This window comes from Barbus barbus (assembly GCF_936440315.1).
Source record: "Barbus barbus genome assembly, chromosome: 46".
Lineage (NCBI taxonomy): Eukaryota > Metazoa > Chordata > Actinopteri > Cypriniformes > Cyprinidae > Barbus > Barbus barbus.
In genome coordinates, this window is record NC_136724.1 from 21,548,931 (window position 1) to 21,572,795 (window position 23,865).

Sequence of the window (23,865 nt, forward strand, 5' to 3'; positions counted from 1 at the left end):
GCGAACCGTGCCACCCCTACTATCTATCTATCTATCTATCTATCTATCTATCTATCTATCTATCTATCTATCTATCTATCTATCTATCTATCTATCTATCTATCTATCTATCCATCCATCCATCCATCCATCCATCCATCCATCCATCCATCCATCTATCTATCTATCTATCTATCTATCTAAACTGCTATTAAGCTCTATATCCTGCAGGGATGCTTTTACATTCATGAAACCACATTTCCCCTTAACAAATCTCACAGCACCTTTTCCTAGATAAAACAAATTCTTTCCAGCGTCTTTATACCTGCGTCTCTGGAGATTCAGCCCTACACTGAGCTATTGCTGCTGAACGCTTCAAATGCTAAAACGTCACGCTGTTGGTGAAGCAGTAACATATGAAGTGATGAGATGTCAAGAGGGAGGAGAATGTTTACAGTCTTTCATTTGGGTTTCAGATCGTTCCATCACTCACTAAGGGTTCGGTTTGTAAAATAGACATTTTAGTTGTGAGTAATTGTGACGCTGTTGCTGACTGAACACCACTGCATAGCAACAGGCTAAAATTCACTCAGAAGAGCTTTGGCCAGTAAAAAAACTGGGTAATACTCACTATTACCAGTTTCTTCAAATGACTAACCTGAAGATTGAGCAATATATGATGCTTAAGAGATCAGCACTTAGATATTCTTGATGAAAGTCTTAAATCAGTGTGAAAGAGGACGGTCAGCTATTTATATTACACAAGCGTCGTACTTTCTTCTTTCGGAATATTTTGTTTTGTTCAGACAATTATCTGACACGACAGTTTCTCCTCCCGCGAGGCTTTGCATTCTTGTCAGAAAAGACAGTGCAGAGAGGAAGACAACGACTCTCTTTCATTTTCACCCTGTCTCTCTCTCTCTCTCTCATTACTGTTTGGATTATGGATTTTCATATCAGGGCAGAGTTTCCTTTGAAGGCCCCTGCAGCGGTGCTGCTGTACAGTAAGTGGGTTGCGTGCTTCTCTTCTCCATCATGCTTTTCTTTTTTCTCTCTCTCGTTCTCTCTTTTCCCGGACATTTTTGAAGTCGCTGGCTGTTAAACGCCTTTGGAGCCGTGCGAGTATTTTTAAACGCCTAGACCTCTTGCATATACCTCACACACACATGCTCAAAAAAAATAAAAAATAAAAATCTCTTCATGCTCTGAGGTCATGATGTGGGCACTCAAATCTCTCCATTCAGACTTTCATATGATGTAGGACAGCTGCTGCCCTGCTTCTGTTTCTCTGTGTCTCCTTCTCTGTCTAGTAAAATGGGAACATAGGATCATGTTTTTGAGTGAGCAATAGTACAATTAGCACTGTTGCACTGGTATTTGAAATCTTCAAGTGTTAGGTGCCAACTATCTCTGATTGAACAGTCATTGTCAGCCCACAAAGAACAAAATCATGTTTTTAAGGTACGATATTGACATTATGAACAACTGGGGATAATAATCACTGGGTTCTCTCGATCTGTGAAATAATTGGTATTTATTACTTTTAGGTAGAAATTCTGTGCAAGGTCTAAACCACATGTTTTTTTCTGTATCACTCTTCACAAAGACTGCTGCAACATGTTGAGCTTTTTTCCCCTGAACGACATGTATAAAGAAATGAATTGTGTTTGTGAACTTTTATTTGAGTTACTTGGCCTCTATCTGTCTTAAGACTGTTTTCAGACCTGTAGTTTGCTTGTTTTTTTTCTGAAATAGAGACTAAGCTGTTACAATGCTGCATTTTCTCCTTTTTTGGTTTTAACATAATTCCAATTGGACCAGATTTTCTGTTTGTGATCTCATTGTTTATGTTCCTAAAAGCAATTCCGAATTTCAAGATTGACAGACAATGGCTCTGTGAGCTAATTATGACTTTCCTTCTGTTAATTACGAGAACAAACAATACTGGAATGCTAAATAGTTTCGAGCAAGAGACATGGTTATTATGAATTATATAATGAACCGTAGAATGTGGTCCAAAGATCCATCAGTATCTGTAAGGATATTTCATGTTTATAGCGGTATTTGGCTAGATATTTTTTGCTTAGATAGATAGTTTGCTTGCAGCGGAATATTTAATTTTTTTTGTAATTCCTTACTGGCCAAAGCTGTTCAGACTGAATTTCAGCATGTTGATTTGTGTTTGCTTGGGTGTTTCAGATGGTTCCTACATCTAAAAACTCACCATTCTCACCAAAACCGATTCAGAGTGTTGCAAATAAATCTTTTTGAAAGTGAAATTCACAGCACTGTGTTATGCGACAACCTATAGCTACACTGTAAAAAACAATTCCTTAAAATTTACTGTAAAATAATGGCAGCTGTGGTTGCCGGAATTCCACCGTAAAAAAAATACGGTAACAACATTTTAGGTTTTATGGTTTTAACTTAAATTTACATTTAAATACCATAATTTCATTAACTGATATAATATTAATATACCAACCTACTGAAGTACTGAAATCTGTTTTGTATGAGAAAGTCACATGATGAACCAAAGCCCATCACAAGCAGCTTTTAAATAACATATATAGAAGGTGCACAGTGTCATTCACACAAGCACTAAACACCATCATGCTGAGACTCATTAAAATGAAATATGCAATAAACATTCATTTAACAACATTAGATGTAACATACAACCCTAATAAACATAACTGATAAGAAATAAATTAAGAAACATAGTTATTTCAAAGAAAAAACATCAAATTCAAACAACATTTGAAATGCAACGCAGGGAATTTTGGGAACATCAGTTTACGTTTTTTCCCTGTAAATTTTACAGGAACTTACCGTTAACCATTTAACAGGTTTTTACTGTAGCATTTTCACAGTTTTTTACCATTAAAGTCACAGTCATTTTTTACAGTGTACGCAATAAGCAATGTTGGGGAGCAACTAGTTACATGTACAGTAATGACGTTATGTAATTTAGACAGGCCACCAGGCCTACGGGGGTGCTAGAGGGTGCTTTGCAGCCTCAAACAAAATCAATAGCACCTTCAGATAAAGCTGCAATAATAAAGCATTTCGTTGCATATTTGGCAAACTATCTAGTGCATTATGGTTTGTGCTCTGGAGATTGGTTTCTATTTCAACATGGTTTTGCAGCGTTGAGCAGTGTAGCCAATCACAGACATATCTGTTGATTTCTTGAGCGCAACAGCCAATCAGACGTTACATCAGCGTTTAAGTTAGAATCCACTCACCTCTCAAATTGCAGGAGTTTGTTCAGATATTGTGTTCAACACAAATCATTTCATCATGTCATCATCAAGTTAGGACAAAAGTATTCAAAAAGTAGTCTGATTATATTATCTAAAATGGGTAATGTAATGGATTATGTTACTAACTACAGTTTTGTCATGTAATTTGGAATCAATTACAATTGGTAAGTAATCTACGCAGCACTGCTCTCTATACAGTCTTTTTTTCAGCCAACACTGCATTGATGGCTACAGTTTAATGTGCATGCATATTTAACCAGATTTGGTCTTCTGGACATGTTTGTGATTCTTTCACACAACATCTGTAACCCCATATGTTGGTTTTGACATCAATATGCATGCTGATGGGTTTACATGCATGCTTACAAATAAAAGCATTGCAGTTGCTGCAAGCAGCCATTAAATCTGCTTTTCATTATCGCTAGATGACACTGAGGTCAGCGCAGCATGTTTTACCACTGATGAAGCATGCAGATAGGATGGTTATTCATTTAAGACACGTCCTCCGACACCCGGCGGTGCTCCTCACGAGGGGACTGACCCTGAGAACGGCTACATTAGTGTCAATCCTCAATCTCTGACCGTTTAGAGCCTCCTGTGGGCGGTCTGTCACAAGGTCAAAGGTTAAACAGAATCCCGTCTCCGCCGAGAGACTCCTGAGAGACTGAGGGAGAGATGTTAATTAAAACGTAGTGGCGAGGGGTCAGATTTTGTGCCTCATTTAAATCTACTGGTGTGAAATCTTGGTCCGCTGACGATTTTCGTGATGCGGGTTTCTCCTCGTGGCAAAATTAATTAACATTCAGCCGTCGCCGCAATGATTTAATACTCATAGTTATAATTAGATAGTTTCCTCGTTATTTTCCCAAAGCAACATGCCTGTTCGATGTGTGCGTAATAAGTTGTGCGCTGGATAACAAGCAGAACGAGTTGGAGTTTCATGTCCTGCTGGTTTATCCGCTAACGCTGATTAGTATCTAATCAGATGTTCACCTTCCAGCAGGTGTTGCATGTACTCTGAAATATCAGCCTCAAGTTATGATTGCTTGTTCATTTCCTCATCACTTCAGTATCATGATATCTTTAATTTGGGATCATGCATATCTTGCGGCCTAATTTCCTGTGAGTAACTTGTGAACTGCACTGCAAAGAGTATTTTTGTCTTGTTTTCCAGTACAAATATCTTAACATTTTTAAATCAAGAAACATACACTTGAGAAGCACAATGACATATTATCAAAATTATTATTAATGTACAGTACATATATATTATCAAAATGTGTATGCTTAAAAAAAACAAGAAAAATGTCAGCCAATGCGGTAAGAAAAATAAACAAATAAAAGTAAAAAAAAAAAATATATATATATATAAAGTTTGTTTATTTATTTTTTATTTAAATTTTTCTTGAATACTTTGATATTTGGACTGGAAAGCAAGATTTTTTTTAACAGAGAATCCTGACAAAAATGTGACCCTGGAGCACAAAACCAGTCTTAAGTCGCTGGGGTATATTTGTAGCAATAGCCAAAAAAACCATTGTATGGGTCAAAATTATCTATTTTTCTTTTATGCCAAAAATCATTAGGATATTAAGTAAAGATCATGTTCCATAAAAATATTTTGTAAATTTCCTACTGTAAATATATCAAAACTTAATTTTTTATTAGTAATATGCATTGCTAAAAACTTCATTTGGACAACTTTAAAGTTGATTTTCTCAATATTTAGAATTTTTTGCATCCAGATTCCAGATTAGTTGTATCTCAGCCAAATATTGTCCTATCATAACAAACCATACATCAATAGAAAGCATATTTATTCAGCTGATTTATGGTGATGTGTAAATCCCAATTTAAAAAAATGGACCCTTATGACTGGTTTTGTGGTCCAGGGTCATAAATATGAAGCAGCACACCGTTTTCAACATTGATTATAATCAGAAATGTTTCCTGAGGTGCAAATCAGCATATTAGACTGATTTCTGAAGGACCATGTGACACTGAAGACTAGGGTAATGATGCTGAAAATTCTGCTTTACATCACAGGAATAAATTACATTTCTAAATATATTCAAATAGATAACAGTTATTTTAAATTGCAATAATATTTCATAGGGCTGCAACTAACGATTATTTTGATAATCGATTAGTTGGTCGATTATTCTTTCGATTAATCGATTAATCGGATTAAAAAAATATTGACCAAAAAAAACACTATTCCACATTCTGCCCAATGTCCTTCAAACAAACGTGACAACTGAATGCTATGAAAACATACAGTGCTTAATTTATTAGACCACTTAGCATAATAAAGAGAAAACATATTTTAGAAATTTGTCAAAAATTTGTTTAAATTTAAAAATGTTATTGTCATTTATTAGACATAATAATAAAAAATGTCCTCATAACAGCTTGCATTCTTGCTGGTATTGTTTATGTACTTTTTGACTGCAATTCGCGAAAAAAAAATACTCAAATAAAAAATACAAGAAAAAATAAGTGCTCTGGTTTTCTTTCATAGATAACAGCAATAATGATAGTATAGCATTAAAAATAGCCTACTACTGTTACTAAAGAGCTTACACATATTGGAGTACTAACCAGTACAGAAAGCCGAAAAATGATTTTGGTTATCACCAATACTGTTACTTTAGAGCAGCAGTGGCACAAACCTTACATAAACACATTGTTAAAAAACTCACATAAATTTGTTAAGCATTGTAAAAATTGAATATAGTTTAAACCTCTATTAAAAATTAAAATAATAAAGATAATAATAAAGACGAATAAAAACACAAACTCAGTGTTAACCAACAGGTAAGAGTAATGTTCTGCAGGAACTACTTTGATCACAGTCACCTCGTCATTTCTTTATCCTGTAAAAGGCCGTTATGGAGCGTCTCATGTTTATATTCAGACAGACAATTACATGCTGTTATCCCTTTAGAGTTCCTACTCTCATAAAATATTTTAATTTATTTTAAACCTTAAATTAACTTTCAACAACAGATAATTCAGCACAATGGATATGTTTGCGCTGAAAAGCCTATTAATTGTCTCCCTCTCTACTGTGTTCTGTCCGTCTGACGCGCGTGCGCGCGCCCGCCGCGCCGGCGCTCATTCGGTATTTTAAACTTAACGCAGACTGTCAGGACGGACCTTTATGCAAAAATGGATATGCTCGCGTGAATTTGTGGCATTTATAGATAAGGATATGACCGTAAACTGAACGTTTTTGCGCTGAGGACGCACACGCATCTGTCAAAGCGCCTGACAGGGCAAGCCATTACTCTTATGCATTAACTTAAAGCTTAAAATAAAGAATTATCATGTTTTGGGCAGCTTGGATCACGTGCTTCTCCGGCAGAATCTCATTCTGTTTCCTCCACTATTTTTAGATGCATTTTGTCCATAGAAATGCATTATTCAGTGCCGTAATTTGACTAACCAGCTGAAGTTGGACGTGCACTGTGGGCAGACCCGATTAATCGATAATGAGAATCGATAATAATCGATTTGATCGATTAGTTGTTGCAGCCCTAATATTTCACAATATTACTGTTTTTACTATATTTTTTTATCAAATAAATGCAGCCTTGGTGAGCATAAGAGACTTCTTTAAAAAAAATATTTGAACATTTTACTAATCGCAGACTTTGAACAGTAGTGTAGAATCACATCTAATTGCACTTGCTTTTTTGTAAATGAGGCCCTTAGACTTTATTTTTCATTTGCTAGAAACATTTTCCCCCTGATTCATGTGATTTCATCAGTTTCTCATCTGATGGTGGGAATTCCCTGCTAGTGGAGCCTGATAACAGATCATGAGATTCGCTGCTGGGGTGCAGATGTTATAACAGCATAGTAAATTGCTGTCAAACAGCGTTAGGCTTCTCATGTTCTCTGATTTTCTTTCATTTTCATTTTCTGGTTAGGGGGTCTTTAGATGAACTTCTCTATTACTGTGTGCTGCTGGACTGGTTATTGAAGTCCAGCCCAGTCCAGACTGCTTTATTAAACACCTGTAGATGATGGATCATCTCTTTTAGATTTCTGCATTATGATATCATATTATTAAACTCAGCATGAATAATCCTTATTATTGCCTCTTTCCTTATTCTTTCTTTCTTTCTTTCTTTCTTTCTTTCTTTCTTTCTTTCTTTCTTTCTTTCTTTCTTTCTTTCTTTCTTTCTCATGTCAGCCGGTTTGCTCACTCTATGGCACACAAACGTATATTATATTATGTTATATCATAATTAATTTATTTGTTGTATTTACTTATTTTGTTTTTTATTCATTTGTATAATTTCCTGCAGTTAAATTAATAATCACACTTAATTAATTTCTTATTTTTTTTTCACTTATGCAATGTACAGATAATTTAAAATTAGATTTTTTTTAATTAGATTTAATTAAAATTGGCCAGTGATCAATCTGTGTGCACTCTGTCACACACAAACACATGGACACATGGGTGATGATCACTAATCAAGTTCATTTGTCATTATAGATGATTTCATGATATCTGCGGTCATAACCAAGGACAGAGAATAAGCAAAGAGAGAATAGAACTAATCTAGCTTTCAAATAAACCTGCCATTAGCCATACAAATATGGTTGGCTCTAGTTATTTATAAGCTAAATGCAAATGTAAAACTGCAAGCCCTGATTGGTTCTTTGACGGCTCTGCTAGCTGCTGATTGGTTGTCACAACTGGTATTAAAATGAGCCTAAAGGTTAAAGTGTAACTTTGTAATGTTTAAATACTTTAATTCTTAGAATGAGTTTAAATGTTGTGCTGCTTTTAACTTTGCTCTTTTTGTTTGAGAGGAATAACATGTCAACCTCTGTCTCAACCACTGCTGTGAATGTACGACTACCAAAAATAATATTTATCTGAACATTGGCAGATGTTGGCATGCAGGGCACAAGGGCTGATATAGGAAGCCTGTTTGGAAATAATTATTATCATTATGTTTGGTGCAGCCAGTGGCACAGAAATGACATACTTCAGCTTTGATGGAAGTTTCTGGTGGCCATCCAGGCGTAATTATTCCTGTCAGTCCTGGATGTTTTTCTTAATAGTTATGATACACCTTGAAAACCTGCTCTCTTCATGTCTTTGTCTGTAGCCATAAAAAATACTTACCATAAAAAACTAATAAAACGCAACCAAATGACTTAATCTTTATCTTAAACAAAAAATAAAAACCTTTCCAAAATATTAATAAAAACTACTGTATAATAGTATCTCGATACTAAAATAAACCTGAATCGTAAATTTGAACCGTAACTCATTTCTTGCTGTTTATGCTACAGACACGAATCATAATTTACATTCATGCATTTGGCAGGCACTTTTATCCAAAGCGTCGTACATATTTTAAAAAAATCAATTTATGTGATATATTACACACACACATATATATTTATATTTATATATTTCAAATCATGCACATTTTCTTCAAAACGATGAAAATGTAGTTTAACTTAACTTTAACCTGATGCATTGTTTGCTTTTAAACAAATATTTATAGATATTATAATTTACTGCAGAAATGACTCAGGTGCCACTCACATAGAAATATAATATTGCGTTGAAAAACACAAGATGCAACAGTGGAATGGAAAAAAAAAAGTCTTCAAGTGGAACAAAAACTATTTTATTTTACCTAGAATTAAGCTGTAATTGTACTTGTATGATACACTTCTACAGCATTTACTGCCTATAATACTGAGTAAGTGCCTTCTATAGCAGGTGTATTGTTTACTTGACTCCATCCCAGTTGTTGGTTTCTTCCAAGCAGCTCGCGTTATGAATAAATGATCTGTAATTAGCATTAAATGTTAAGTAGAGCTGTGTCTGGTTGTATTGTGTGCTCACCTCACATTGCTTGTTACTGTCCTTGCCTTCTGGTGGGAAAAAGTGTGTTAGCCCAGCTGGGAAGACTGTTTACACACTGACAGACATGACTTGTGTCCCTAGAAAGTTCAGTCATAGTGCTCTCAGCATCATATAATGAGATGGAAGTGTATTTTTGAGTGCTAACTTTTCTACTTAAGCCGTCTACTTCATGATGAGCTTTATTTTTGAGCTTTTAGGCATCATATCTCTTAAAACTTGGAACATAGTGCACAAGTATGTATGGACTACTTGCTTTTTAATGTAAATGTACCTAAAAATGTTCTCAATTTGTTTTAACTTGTGGCTATGCGGATTTGTAATATTCAAATATAATTTCAGGCTGCAAGAGACCCAAACACTCTCTCATTGGTCAATTGCTGTAGTCTCCGCCCACTTGTCCATCTCATTAATTACAGCTGCTCTGGTGTAGAGGAGGTTTAAAGCTCTTGTAGATCAGCATATGATGGACTCTGTGGCTTAATCCATTCCTCTCGCTCTCTGAAATGCTTTCTCCATCTATATTTCCTCCCAGCGGTATGCTAATATAATGTTTTTTCCTTTGATCTCCCATCTCTTCTGTGGGTTTTGTTGTTTTGGGTGTCTTTATTAGTTTGGGGCTCTATTTTGGGCTCCTCGGTGGGTGTTGAGTCTCCACAACACCTTTGAAAAAACTTTTTTCTTTCGAGTTGTTTTGTCACCAGTTTTTGTGACCAGATTTATTTTTTTATTGAATTTTTTTTTAAGCTGCAAACTGGGCCATAAAGGGAAGGTAGTATTTTAGTAGTTTATTTAATTTTAATAATATTTATTAATAATATATCTATTTTTTTATTTATGTAGCTTTTTATTATTTATTTATTAAATTGTTTTGTTTTATTTATTTAGTAGCCTATTTATTGTAATTTTATGTATGTATTTATTATTAATTTAATATGTTTTAATAAGGTTTAATTACAGTTTTAACGAGTCAGTTTTAAGCTATTTTCTTTTTTATTTAGTTGTTTGTTTATATTTGTTTTATTTAATTTGTTTATTTTAGTTTTGGTATTTTTTGGTTATTCAGTTATTTATTTAATTAGTAGTTCATATATGTATAAATTTTTAATAGTGTTAACTTTTTCATTAATTAATTAATCAATTTAGTTTTTAGTTATTTACTTTATTATTTAGTTGTTTGTTTTTTATTTATTTATTGTTATTTGGTTAGTTATTTAATTAGTACTTTATTTTAGTGCTGGTCAATGATTAATCGCGTCCAGAATAAAAGTTTTTGTGTACATAAAATGTGTGTGTGTACTGTGTATATTTATTATTTATATATAAATACACACACATGCATGTATGTATTTAAGAAAAATATGTTATGTTTATATATTAAATATATTTATGTATAATCTACATTTATAAATGCATTTTGTTGCTCTGTGTTCCTCACATTAGGTGTGTGTTAATGAAATGCAAAAATGAGCAAAATGCATCTCTCTTCGGGTGTATAATGATTTTCTGTGTGCATGACATCATTCTCAGCTTACTCGTGGTATTGTGAGCGAGTCCAGAGGCTGTAGGCTGTGTTTCTCAGTTTGACAGGTCAGACAGCATTAGTGTTAGCTGACATGTGCTAGAGCTCACCGTGTTATATATCCTCCAGCGAAACACACACGAATCATAATTCTTCGATCAGCATGTGGTTGCCAGGCATTGGTATGACAATCTGCCTGTTTTATCATGTACAACATTTATCACATTATCACACAATTTCCGTCCCACCATCTCGCCGTCTTATCTACATCCCTGATTTCCTCTTCCCTCCTTTAACACGTCAGTTTTCCCTCCCGTTGGGTTTGAGAGATAGGACAGTATCGTACACTGCTGTGTGAAGACATCAGGGTTTAGCTGTATGTGAATGTCACATCTTTACTGTCACTTTGCACGGTTGCTTCATATATTACTGGATCGGTTTTCTCAATCATTTTAGCTGTAATTAATAATATTCACTAATGGAAGGAATATTATTATTGCTCCTTCTTCAGGTTAGTGATTTACTCAAACGCTGCTACATGATGCTGCTACAACACGAATGGATATGTAGTAATTATAATATTCGAAATTTCAACGATGGAACCTTTTGACTTTTTGGGGGTGGAGTTTCTCCACTTACCTGGCAACAACATAGCAATATTGGCAATGCTGGCATGTTTTCCATAGGTAATTTCTATTTATGATCTATACTTACATGACAAGATGCACAGCAGATTTTTTTTTTCTAAAACTTAAGTTATAAAACAGTTTAGTTTTGGTTGATTAATAAAGTCTGATTGTACCTGTAAATGTCTGTACACAATATTATTTATTAATATTTTAAATTGGCTTTTATTTTTATATTTTCAGTTTTATTTTAGTTTTAGCAATTTAATGTGCTTTTTGTCATTTTTATTTAGCTTTAGGTAATTTATTTATTTATTTTTAGTGCTTCAATTTAAACTTATTTTATTTCAGGTAGTTGCCAAGCAATTTCTTTTAATTTTTTATTTTTTTAATAGTGTTCACCGCTTTTTTAAGTTAATTGACTCTTTTTTGATAGTACATTTACATAGTTCTGTGATGGTAAAATTATTTATTAATGTATTATTATTTATTTATTTATTTTAGTGCTGGGCAATGATTAATCACGATTAATCGCATACAAAATAAACATTTTTGTTTACATAATATATGTGTGTGTATTGTGTATATTTATTATGTATATATAAATGTACACAAATGCATATGTATATAAGACAATTTTTTATATATTAAATATAATGATATATAATATAAATTATATGAATATAAATGCAATTAATCATGATTAACCAGTGCCCAGCACTAATTTATTTATTACTACTATTATTATTAAAAATATTGTTGTTAATATTTAATTTATTGCAATTTTTTATTTAATTATTTTTTTACATTTTATTTTAGCTTTATTGCAATTAATGAAAATTGTTTCATTTTAGTTAACAATAATAACACATCTCTAAATCCAAGTTTATTTCTGCAAAGCGTGAGTTATGAAAAGTGTGTGTGTGTGATAAAGCATGTACTTACAACTATACAGTAAGCCAGTACACCGAAACTAGGACATACAACATCAAATTACACAAATTAGTCTTGGAAACACATCAGAGAACCAGTCCTCATTTGTAGCACAAGGGGTTGTGAGTAATATTAGCATAAAAACATTCACTAATGCAAAATACATTGAAAATAACATACCATCCAGTCACTTTAGACATCATATTTTACAATACATTGACTCGGGAAGCTCTAATCCTAATCTTGCGAAGCGTTAAGTATGGAACTGCTTCATCCAGCATACCAGATATCCAGCTCTTGACCTTTTGCTTTCCACTGTTTGCTCTCCACAGGTTTGTGAGGGAGAAGGAGAGAGGGAGAACTAGAAGAAAATCTGGCGAGATAAAGTGCTTGTGATGTTGCGTGGGGATGATGCCGAATATCAGCGCCGCTATCACACTCTGGGCAGCAACACGCGCCGCCTCTCCAACCCCGACATGGAGGCCTATGCTAAGCTCCACAAGAGCGGCGACATGGAGCACCAGAGAAACAAATACCCTCCGCAGCACGCTGCCACGCTGGTCAACACCAACTGTGCACGGCAGCAGGTAACACAGGACTGTCTGTGTGTGTTTGTTGAGCCTTGGTGGTCGTATGGGAGGTGCAGGATTGAATCAGGGCCCGTTTTGTCCCGATTCCACCCAGCTTAGAATTAATATTCTAAAAATGCTATTCCATATTTATGTTCTAACATTATTATGTTTAAATATTGAAAAGGCCTTTGATGAGGGTTTTTCTGCTTGTCATGGTTTTTGTTCTCCGTTTTTTGTGTTCCTATCTCCTCTTCTGTCTGTCATACTTCCTCCCACCTCAAATTATCTCTTTCATCATCCTCCTCCTCCATTCTTCTCTAGTAGTGGCTGTTGATAAGTCAACCATCACTACTGTTATTGCGCATATTGTGTGTGTGTGTGTGTGTATTCACATGAAAAAAATGGTGTAGAAACAATCTTCACTCATTATTAGTAAACATTCAGCTCTGAAGTAGAAAAACCAAAAAACCAAAATAGAATTTTCTTGTAAAAATCTATCTATCTATCTATCTATCTATCTATCTATCTATCTATCTATCTATCTATCTATCTATCTATCTATCTGTCTATCTGTCTATCTGTCTATCTGTCTATCTGTCTGTCTGTCTGTCTGTCTGTCTGTCTGTCTGTCCGTCCGTCCGTCCGTCCGTCCGTCCGTCCGTTAACCTGTTACTTTAATATTATTTATATACTATTTAAATTGTTATTAATATTTTTTAATTAGCTTTCAATTTTATATTTTCAGTTTTAGTTTAATTTTAATAAGTGTATGTGCTTTTTGTCAGTTGTATTATTTGTAAAAATATGTTTGTATATTTTAAAATTTAATTTTCATTTCAGTTTTTGTTAGTAATTATTTCACCTGGTTGCAAGGAAATATATAAAAAAATCATCTAATATTTATATTAAATTTTATTTCTGCATTATTTAAATTAACAAAATTCTTTTAAACAAAATTCTTTCAATTTTATGGTTCGGTCCCAGTTAATGTTCAATGAAATTTCACAGACAAAATCCAGTCATTATTTAATTTAGTAATTAAACTTACAATTAGTTACCAAAGCAATGTTTAAAAATTTTGCGTAGTTTTAGTTTTTCATTTCAATTAACAAAATGTTTTTTAATAGTTTCACTGTTCTGTCACATTTACCGTTATTTGGCAAAATTTTTGTGGACAAAACTGTCGGTCCAATAGGAGTTTCACATTAGGGTGAAAAAAATGAAAAAAATTGCTGATTTTCAAGTTTCCACACCTTTAGTTTTAGTTAAACATTAACAACGTTCTAAAATACCTTGGAAACCGCATAGCGACACCCTGGCAACCAGCCACAACAGTCTAACATCATGACTGTGCAACTTTCAAATGCACAATCACTGAAATTCTCACTATAGGAAACAACAAATGTAACTTATATTTGCAGCTGTGTGCAAATCCATATAGCCATTTGCTCTTTTCTTTTAGCCATCCCTCACTCTCTCATGATCAATCCCCTCTTTCTTTTTCCTCTTGGAATCTCTCCATCCTTCCTTGTATTTGCTGTGTGTATTTGCCCGTCTGGTTGCATCCGTCGTCTCTAAACACCACTGGAATGAGAAAGAGAGAGGGGAGTCTACCGTTACCATGGTAACCGAGCTCATGTAGGGAAATCAATGATATCACATAGCTAGCTGGCATACAGGGGACTGAGACCCAGAGAGAGGAAGAGCGCTGAAGGACAGAGATGTTCGCGTTTCACTTGCATAAAGTGACATATCTGTGCGTGAAATGGGAGGAAATGTAGGGCGGGACTTGGATTTGTTCTTTGCGAGCTGATTGGATCTTGCAATGTGAACATTATGAATCCGAATGTGAGTTTGCAGTGGATTCTGGGGGTTTGTTCTCCTCCTCAAAAACCACACTTTTGAGGATTTTAGACCGGGACGTGGAGGCTGAAGGTCAAGTTCACCCTCCAGAGCATCTCCACGTATCCCAATGGTAATGATCTTAAAATCTGCTGTTATTTGGTTTTATTGCTTTTTGCATTTAATGTTAACAGGTGTTAAATTACTGTATTAATATTGGCAAGATTTCAGAAAGCCTGCATCACCTACAACAGTAAAATAAAACTGACTAATAGCAACATTTAACCATCAGATGAACTTGTTTCACAGGCAATTATGGTGAGAGGTTTCTGTTGGAAAATGTGCACTGAATCGTGACGTTCACAATGAGACCAGGAGTGTGTGTTGAAGTAAATGGGGTCCATTGTGATTTCATGTCAGCTGTTAGCTTCAGGATACTGAGAGAGAGACGAAATAAGGAAGTTATTACAGTCCATAGATGGAGAAACAGCAGATGAGGAGAGGAGAACTAGAAGGAGAAAGTCGGCCGACGATCGAGCTGATTAATTAGTGATGGTCTCATACCTTCATCAGTCTGTGAGGACATGAGAAATCCACAGTGAGCAGGCAGAGAGAGAGACTGAGCGAGAGACTGACAGCTTGATGGTATGATTCAGGATGTAATCAGGTGCAAATAGTGTGTGTGTGTGTGTGTGTGTGTGTGTGTGTGTGAACAACATGTATCATGGTGGGACTGAAGATATGGATGCTCTCAACCTGAAAGCATGACCATTCACATACTGTACCATTTTACTTCTGTATTTTGAAATACTTCAGAATGAAAACGAGTATTCAACATGATTTTTGCAAGCGACATCTTTCCATCCATTTTATGATTTTATTTAATTTTTTATTTTATTTGGTTTTATTAACTATAGATGTAACTATTTATTTTGTTTTATAAATAATTTAATAGAATTTAATTTAGTAATTAATTTAATTTAATAATTGTTGTTATTATTTTTTTTAGGCTTTTTGACATTTTCTTCCATCTAGAACAATGTGCACTGATGAATCACTCACAGAAAAATCAGGAATGTGTTTTAAAGGAAAGTGGAAAAGGTTTTTGAGCATTTTCATATGCATTTTACTTCTGTATTTGAACATACTTTAAAAAGAAACAATATACAATATTCATTATTTTATTTTATTTTTTACTTTTCGATTACCTACTGTACAGTTATAGTTCATGAACAGATCCAAACAGTTCCAAATTGAATTTAAATATGCAGTTCTATTTTTATTTGTTACATAATAATAATAATAATAATAATAATAAATACTATTATTAATATTTTGTGGCAATCTAGAATAGCGTGCACAGATGAATTATGCACAGATCAGCAACGTTTTACGAAAGTGAATAGGGACAATTTTGATTTCATGTTGAATTTAATGTATGCTAAATTGTAGTGATGTTATAGATGTCTGTGTCGTCATAGCAACAGTGTAGGTGGTTGTATGACATGCAAGTATAGAAGCAGGTGTGGCCTGCCGCAGTGTCTGAGTGTGTGTGTGTGTGTGTGTGTGTGTGTGTGTGTGTAAGAAACACACACACACACAAGAGTATAATGCCTGTGTGAGAGAGACATAAACAATGAGAGACAGACAGCAATACTGTATGATGAGAGGCATGTGGGTTTGCTTGTCATGCAGGTCAGGTCGGGTCTTCATCTCATCTCTGGTCCTCCTCACATACTGAACTAACGTTACTGTAACTAAAGCCCTTCTGCTGCTGTATGTGTGTGTGTTCGGACGTGTGAATTAAGTGGCTTTAGTGTTATGCTCTGACGCACACACTTCTGCTGGTCTTAGCGATTAGCTAAATAGCATCTCAAAACATTGTGAGCTACTTACCTACAGTAGACAGCATTTTAAGGCATGTTTGAATATTTAATTAGAACAATTGAACATGTCTGGACAAAAATGTTTTGAGGTACACCAATATGAGAACTCAAAGAAGCACTTATGTTGCCCTCTCAGGCAGTATCTGGAGGTATCAAGGGTTACATAACATCCAATCTATTAAGATATCTACTAAGAAGCAGAGATTTGCCCTTCCTATCACTGCCAATGATATCTTACAATCATGTGTGTGTGATGGTTGATTGAATGGATTGTGGCATTTAAGACAGTAAAAATACTTGCAAATATTAAATTTAGATAAATAGATAAATAAGTGTTTGAAAGTATTAAATATTTGCTTGGTTATCTCTAAAGCTCACATTTCTAGATCAGAAAATTGATGTTGTGGTGCCTTGAAAGCCTGAACCTAAGCCTAACCCTTCATACAAAAATGCTGTGTTTAGCCATAGAGTTCAAGTATATCCATATTTTTCTGTTCTATCCTGATTTTTTTTTTTCCATAGGTGAGATAACTTCTGTTCAGATTTTTAGTGTTGTTATACTTTTTTAAAATAAGTCTCTTATGATCTGTTTAAATATGTGTCACGTGACTTTCAGAAATCATTCAAATATGCCGATGTGCTGCTCAAGAAACATTTTTTATTTATTATCAATGTTGAAATCAGTTTGCTGTTTTTTGTAAACCATGATGCATTTTTTCAGTTTTCTTTTATGAATAAAAAGATCTGAATTTATTTGACATAGATATCTTTTGCAGCATTATAAATGTCGTTGCTGTCACTTTTGATGAATTTAATGATCAAATAAAAGCTGAACAAAAGTATGAAAAAAAAAAACAGCCCGATCTCACGGCAATTCGTACATATTTTACGAAGTGGCTAATTCGTACGGATTCGTATGACCTCACTCGTACAAATTCATACGATTTTTTCTAAATTCCACATATTTCACAAGTTGCCAATTTGTATGAATTTGTACGAATGACCTACAACTAACCCTGCCCCTAAACCTACCCGTCACCGGGGTTTAGACAAATTGTACAAAGTCATACGAATTCGTACAAACAAACAAACAAACAAACAAACAAAAAAAAAAATACTAACCCCCAAACTTTTGAATGTTAGTATATGTTTAAAAACAACTAAATTTTTAATTTGCAAGTTTTTGCAGGCATATTTTTTGAGTAAAATTTCAATACGGAATTAAGTAAAATCTACTTAACTAAGTTATCTAAAATTAGCAAAGGAAATAAGTCAGTTTAACTTGGCCAGGTAGAGTTTGAGTAATTTCTACGTAATTATTTTAAGTTTACCCTGAAATACTCAAGTACATTTCACTCAGTCACGGTTTGTAAACTTTACTGAAACAGCATAGCACTGACAAAAAAAACAATCTTTGTAAAAAATAACAAACAATTCCAAGTAAAATATACTTGTAAGTTCAAACGCTAAATTCTACAAGCTTAAATTGAGTACTAATATTGAATTGACTCTTGCATTAACTAAATTATTTAATGTAGAAATTACATTTGTTTTTCTGTAGTATTTACTTCACCACAAAATAATTTTGATCTATGTGGAAATAAACATGCATAACTCATGACTCTTTCCCTTCTGTCTCTCTTATTCTTTTAGCAGCCACATTACTGGAGTTTTAAGGTAAGATGCCTCTTCCTCTCCAGATGTTTGTGCATGCATGCTTATCTGTGTTTTTGCATGTCTGTGTGGTTTTAATGATCCTATAGGAAAACTTCAGATGCAAAACATCACAATACATCCACACAGTGCAATCAAACTAACAATGCATGACACAAAGTGACACTGAATGAATGAAATGTATGAATAGATTAGCTGATACTGGTCTACTGTATGAATGGTGAAACGCTGCTTTTGCACAATGCCTCACAGGGAGCAACATTAAACATTAAAGTCCGCACAATGCATTCTGAAGGTGCTGGGATAATCCAGCAGCTCCGTAGGAACATTTATTATGGAAACTATAAGGTGAATAATTTATTTATAGCCTCCATGCATTTCCTGGAAATCCACCTTCAAGACAAACTCCTACACAAGGTTCCAGTGCAATGACTCACCTCCATTGTAAATGCAGCCTACGACATCGGAGTCATCGAGGGACTTCTGCAGGTCTTCAAGATGTGAGACGTGAGAGCAACCGGTCTGTATCCCCTAGGGGCACTCAGGACACCTATCTTTGGCACAGGGACAATGCTGGAACTCCTCCAGAGCTGAGATACCTTTCACAGCATCAGGAGAGAGAGAGGACAGGTGTTGAAGAACCCCACGGAGCATCCCGAGGCTGATTTGGTCGAGCTGTGCGCGGCCTTAAACGTCTTTTTTAACTCCCTGGAGAGCTGAACGTGACAAACCTGAGATCTGAAGTGTTACTGAGATCCTTTTGAGCAAGAAACTTGCCTTCAGCTTTTCTTCTGGCCTGCTCTAATGCTGTATAAACCTTCGGATAAAAAGCATCTTTCAGGTGGAGAATAAGGTGATCAGATTTCTGAAACAAAAACAAGAAACATTTTCTATTTTGGTGGTCAAAATCATTGAAATCTCACTTTACTTTATGAATTATAAAATGCTGACAGTACATTTTTGTTTTTTAGTTGTTGTGGTTTCCATATATACAGTACCTAATATTATTAATAATTTTATAATGTTTACTGACCCTTACTGGTTTTAATAATTTTTATATGTATTATGTAAACTTTTATTTGCATGCAATTAATCGCAATTAATTGTTTGACAGCACTAATCAAAACATATCACAAAATGATGACTTTACAAAAACATGAAACAAAAATATGAAAACATATGAAACGTATTTCATATTTTCATTTTCACAAACTGTAATTAACACCATTTAAAAAACACCATTTATACTACCCCTAATTAGGTTTATTTGCATTTTAGACTTATTTTTGAGCTCAAAAGTATATGCTTTCTTCAAATGTAGATGTTGCAAGTGTAACCATTTAGTTGATTATTACTTTTTATTTATTCACGTCATTTATTCATGAATATTTATTCATGTTCGGCCCATATTATATGCTGCAAACAAACAGTATTACTTTAATTTAACATGACTATATCATTACCTTGAAGCTTGAAACCATAACCGTGTCTTTTGATAATTGATGATAATAGTGCTCTGCTCCAGGGTTGCCAGGTCTGCGTAACAAAACAAGCCCAACTGCCACTCAAAACTAGTTCAATTGCGTTCCAGGGAAATTTGGTTATCAGAATCGCTATCAATAAAAAAGTCGACTTGGCAACCCTCTAGTTAGTTCTTCACGGCTGAATTGCCACCAATCTTGCAGCGTCCTCTGTTGTTAAAAATAATCAATACACATTTGCTTTGGTAAGCAGTGCAGGTTTTTCTTTTTTTTTGCAATGTAAAACGGGGACATTTACAAAGACAGGAAATGAAAGTCTGGTTAACCTAGACTGGAAGCTCTTTGACAGCTGGCATGTGGAAACGCACGGCTCGCTTTGGTTAAATTGGCCCCAGGTGTACCCATGGGCTCGCGGCACGCTGGACTACAAGAGAACCGTCCAATGCACAGAAACAGTACTTTATCGCTGTTGGATTTTCTCACATGCATATATTAGGTCTGAATATTAATAATGGATATCAATAATGAATAGATTATGTGAAAAATTAAGCAATTTATAATTAGTTGCCATTTAGACACTTCATACTGGGCGATTAAAAATGCATTTATAGCTGGGACAGTTCTGTCCTGAAGCGTCCTGGAGTTAAGTGTCTCCGGTCGTCGGCTCTGTTGCACTGTTGATCCCTGAATCCTCTTCTCTAAATAGTTTCCTGTCCTCAAGTGTCCAATCCTGTTAAAGGTAAAAATCCCATAAAATATTTTCATATTCTTATGCTCTAAAAAGTCTCTTATAGGCTGCATTTATTTGATCAAAAACACAGTAAAACAGTACAAATAGGAAATATTATTAGGTAATTTAAAATATCTGATTTAGATTTGAGTAGGTTTTAAAATGTAATTTATTTCTGTTATGTAAAGCTGAATTTTCAGCATCATTATAGTCTTTAGTGTCACATGATCCTTCAGAAATCATTCTAATATGCTGATTTGCTGCTCAAGAAACATTTCTGATGTTGAAAACAGTTGCTATAATGCGCTGCTTAATTTTGGGGAAACCATTATACTACTTCAGGTTGTTTTTTTTCACGAATAGAAATAGTTTATTTTAGAATAAGGATATCTTAAATAAAACATTTTTGCAACAGTGTAATAGTCTGAATAGTCCGTTTGGATAAATGTAATTCATCCTGAATAGTAGCCTATACGTGAGCATTATGGGTGATAATTAGAGCGTGACAAAGTTTTTCAGCTCTCAGTAAATAATAAATAATGCTAAATAAATAAAGAATTGCTTTGTGGAGCTTGCACGAACTTAAACGTTAGCTAAAATATAATTAAAAAAATTCTGAATTTAATTCAAATGTAATATAATCTAAAACTGGTGCAAGTCTTGTTTTCTGTTGGTTGTACACAATTTCTTTTTTTTTTACAAATTCAGTTGTGTGACCGTAAAGATATTTTAGAAAGATTTCTGTTTCAAACAAATGTTGTTGTTTTGAAGCTTTTTCATGCAGGAAGAAATTCCATTTTAAGCATATATTAACATAAAAACAGTTATTTTCAATTGTATTAATGTTTCACTGTTTTTACTGTATTTTTAAAATAAAAAAAATGTAGCCTTGGTGAGCATAAGAGATGCCTTTAAAAATATCTTATTAAATCAAGTCTCTACTAGTGCTGTGCATCATTGCTCAAGATGTCAGTCCTGGATTAACATTTTCCTCCTCTGATCAATTGATTAACAGCCTTTGACCGAGGTGAAGAATTTTGCATCTGTATGACAGCTGGATCAATATTACAAGGACTGAGTTCCTCGACTTCCCACTGGATGCTGTGTGTGAATCTCTGTTTCCAGGAAGAGTGGAGCCGTGGACCTCAGAGCGTACTCAGATCAGTGTGACGCACCAGAGCTGTAACTGTCTGTGTGAGGCGTTCTTACTGAACCCAGGAGTGACACTACACGGAGCTATCACTGACAACAAACCACTCCAGTCAGAGGAGACTCATGGAAGATGCAGGCAGTCATGACAGGTTAAGAGATGCTAGATGACTGTGCACCTGGAGAGCCATCTCGTTTTTGTCAGGAGCACATACTCTCAAAAACTCTCAACGACATTGACATTTCATTTCCATTTAATGAGATGCGCTTTTTATTGTCTTGACAGAACTCTGTGTGTGTCAGGGTTATTATAGTTAAATAAAGCTTAAATTAAAACCATAAAAATGTATTTAAAATGGTTGTTACTTGAAATAAAATAAACTTAAAATATTTAAACTCTTAAACTTATTTTATTGTATTTCAGCTTGTTGCCAAGGCAGTATTTCTCAGTTTCATTTAGGTTAACTTGATGCATTAACATAACTGAAACTAAAACTGAAATAAAAATGAATAAAAACTTCATAGAAATTAAAAACTAATAAAAATAACAATTATGTGTGTTAGGGTTAACCTAAAATTAATTGAAAATCAATTTTGTTACTTTAATAATAAATAAAGTAAACTTAATTTATTCCAGCAAATTGCTAAATCAATATTTCTCATTTAACTTTACAACATTTTTCAAGTTTAACGTGATGTAGTAAAATAACTAAAACTGAAAAAAATATATATAACAAACAAACAAACAAAACAACTATAAAAAACTGAATTATAATAAACAAAAAAACAACATAAAAATATAAAAGAATAGACTTTAATCAAAATAAAATAAAATATAAAAAAGCCTTAAAATATTTTCTCAGCGACAACATTTTTCATTGTCATTTAGTTTAACTTGACACTAAAATAACTAAAACTGAAATACAAATTAATAAAAAATATATAGATCAAAAAAACAAAACAGGGTTATTCTAATTAAGGGTCAGGGTTATTCTAATTAACTAAAAACACAAGTTTTTTAAAAACCATAAGTGTTATAGATCAATTTTAACTGAAATAAAATAAAATATAATAAAAAAAAACATCAGCTACAACATTTTTCATTGTTGTTTAATTGATCTTGATACTAAAATAACTAAAACTGAAATATACTGAATAAAAACAATACTGACTGAACCAATTCACTGTAAAAAAAAAAAAAAAAAAAAAAAAAAAGTTGAGCCAACTTAAAATTTTAAGGCAACTAGCTTTTTGCAGATTTTTGAGTTCTCTGGACTTATTTTTGTAGGAGATTCTCAACTTTTTGCTGTATAAACTTAAAACAACAAGTTGAGAAAACTCAAAATTCTGCTGAAGTTTGTTGCCTTAAAATTCTAAGTTGGCTCAACTTTTTTTTTTATACAGTGACAACAATCACTAAAACTTTCAAATTAAAATGAATACATAGTAGCCTATATAAAACTAAGTCTAAATATGAACAAAAACTATATATCTCGGGATACCAAAATAACACGTGTGTGTGTGTAGTGACGATACATACACTGTACACACTCTCTTGTTGTTGTCAAGTCAATAGCAAAGCTCCCTCTCTGGCCACATAAACACACGGCCACACTTCTCAATCAATGAGCGCTGTCCTGTTGATGCTGTCATGCTAATTAAAGTATTTATTAAAGGGAAATGAGGTTAATTCACACTTATTGTGAAGCCATTAACCTGTAGCCCATGCAGAATCAATGATGCTGTGTTTCTCACTAGATTTCTGCATCCAACTGCAATATATTACCAAACTGTTCATTTTATTTGGTTTGTAGTTAAATGTTTGAAACTTACAGCACATTCCTGATTACATCTCTCACTACAATGGTATTCCAGGACTGTTAACACCCGTGGAATTTGGCATGGAGGGGCACAGCTGCAAACATCTGTCCTGTCTATCAAGTCTACATGCATTCTGATTGGCTAGAATGCATGTCAATCAAAACCTATTAGCCAATCAGAGGTGCATTGTGATCAGGTTAAGAGGTTGCAAACTTTTTCTTTTACACACTGCCACATCTCTGACATCCACATGTGCTGTACTGAGATTTAAAGAAAGCAGATATTGGTGTGAGTAGAAAAAATTCCTTTGAAAAGTTGTAAAAATTGAGTGTTTGCATGTAGTTTTCCTCTATCTGATAAACCGTTTGACATTTTGGTTTGTTTAGGAAACCTCTCGAACATCATACTGACTTTTTTGTATTATACATTATAAATTTAGCTCTATTTTAATTATGGCGATTGAGAATATATTGTTTTATTTT

At 33.9% G+C, this 23,865-nt stretch overlaps 1 protein-coding gene across 1 annotated transcript in view; it reads left to right on the forward strand.

The window, feature by feature from the left end:
* Window positions 1-862: 862 nt before the first annotated feature.
* LOC306865182 (SRC kinase signaling inhibitor 1-like) overlaps window positions 863-23,865 on the forward strand; it is a gene marked incomplete at its 3' end in the record, with an annotated part of 46,104 nt that continues 23,101 nt past the window's right edge. The window contains exons 1-3 of the mRNA XM_079409640.1: window positions 863-983; window positions 12,561-12,815; window positions 18,182-18,205. Coding sequence (XP_079265766.1) covers window positions 12,624-12,815; window positions 18,182-18,205 — 216 coding nt within the window. The 5' untranslated portion in view covers window positions 863-983; window positions 12,561-12,623. The remainder of the gene's footprint in view (window positions 984-12,560; window positions 12,816-18,181; window positions 18,206-23,865) is intronic.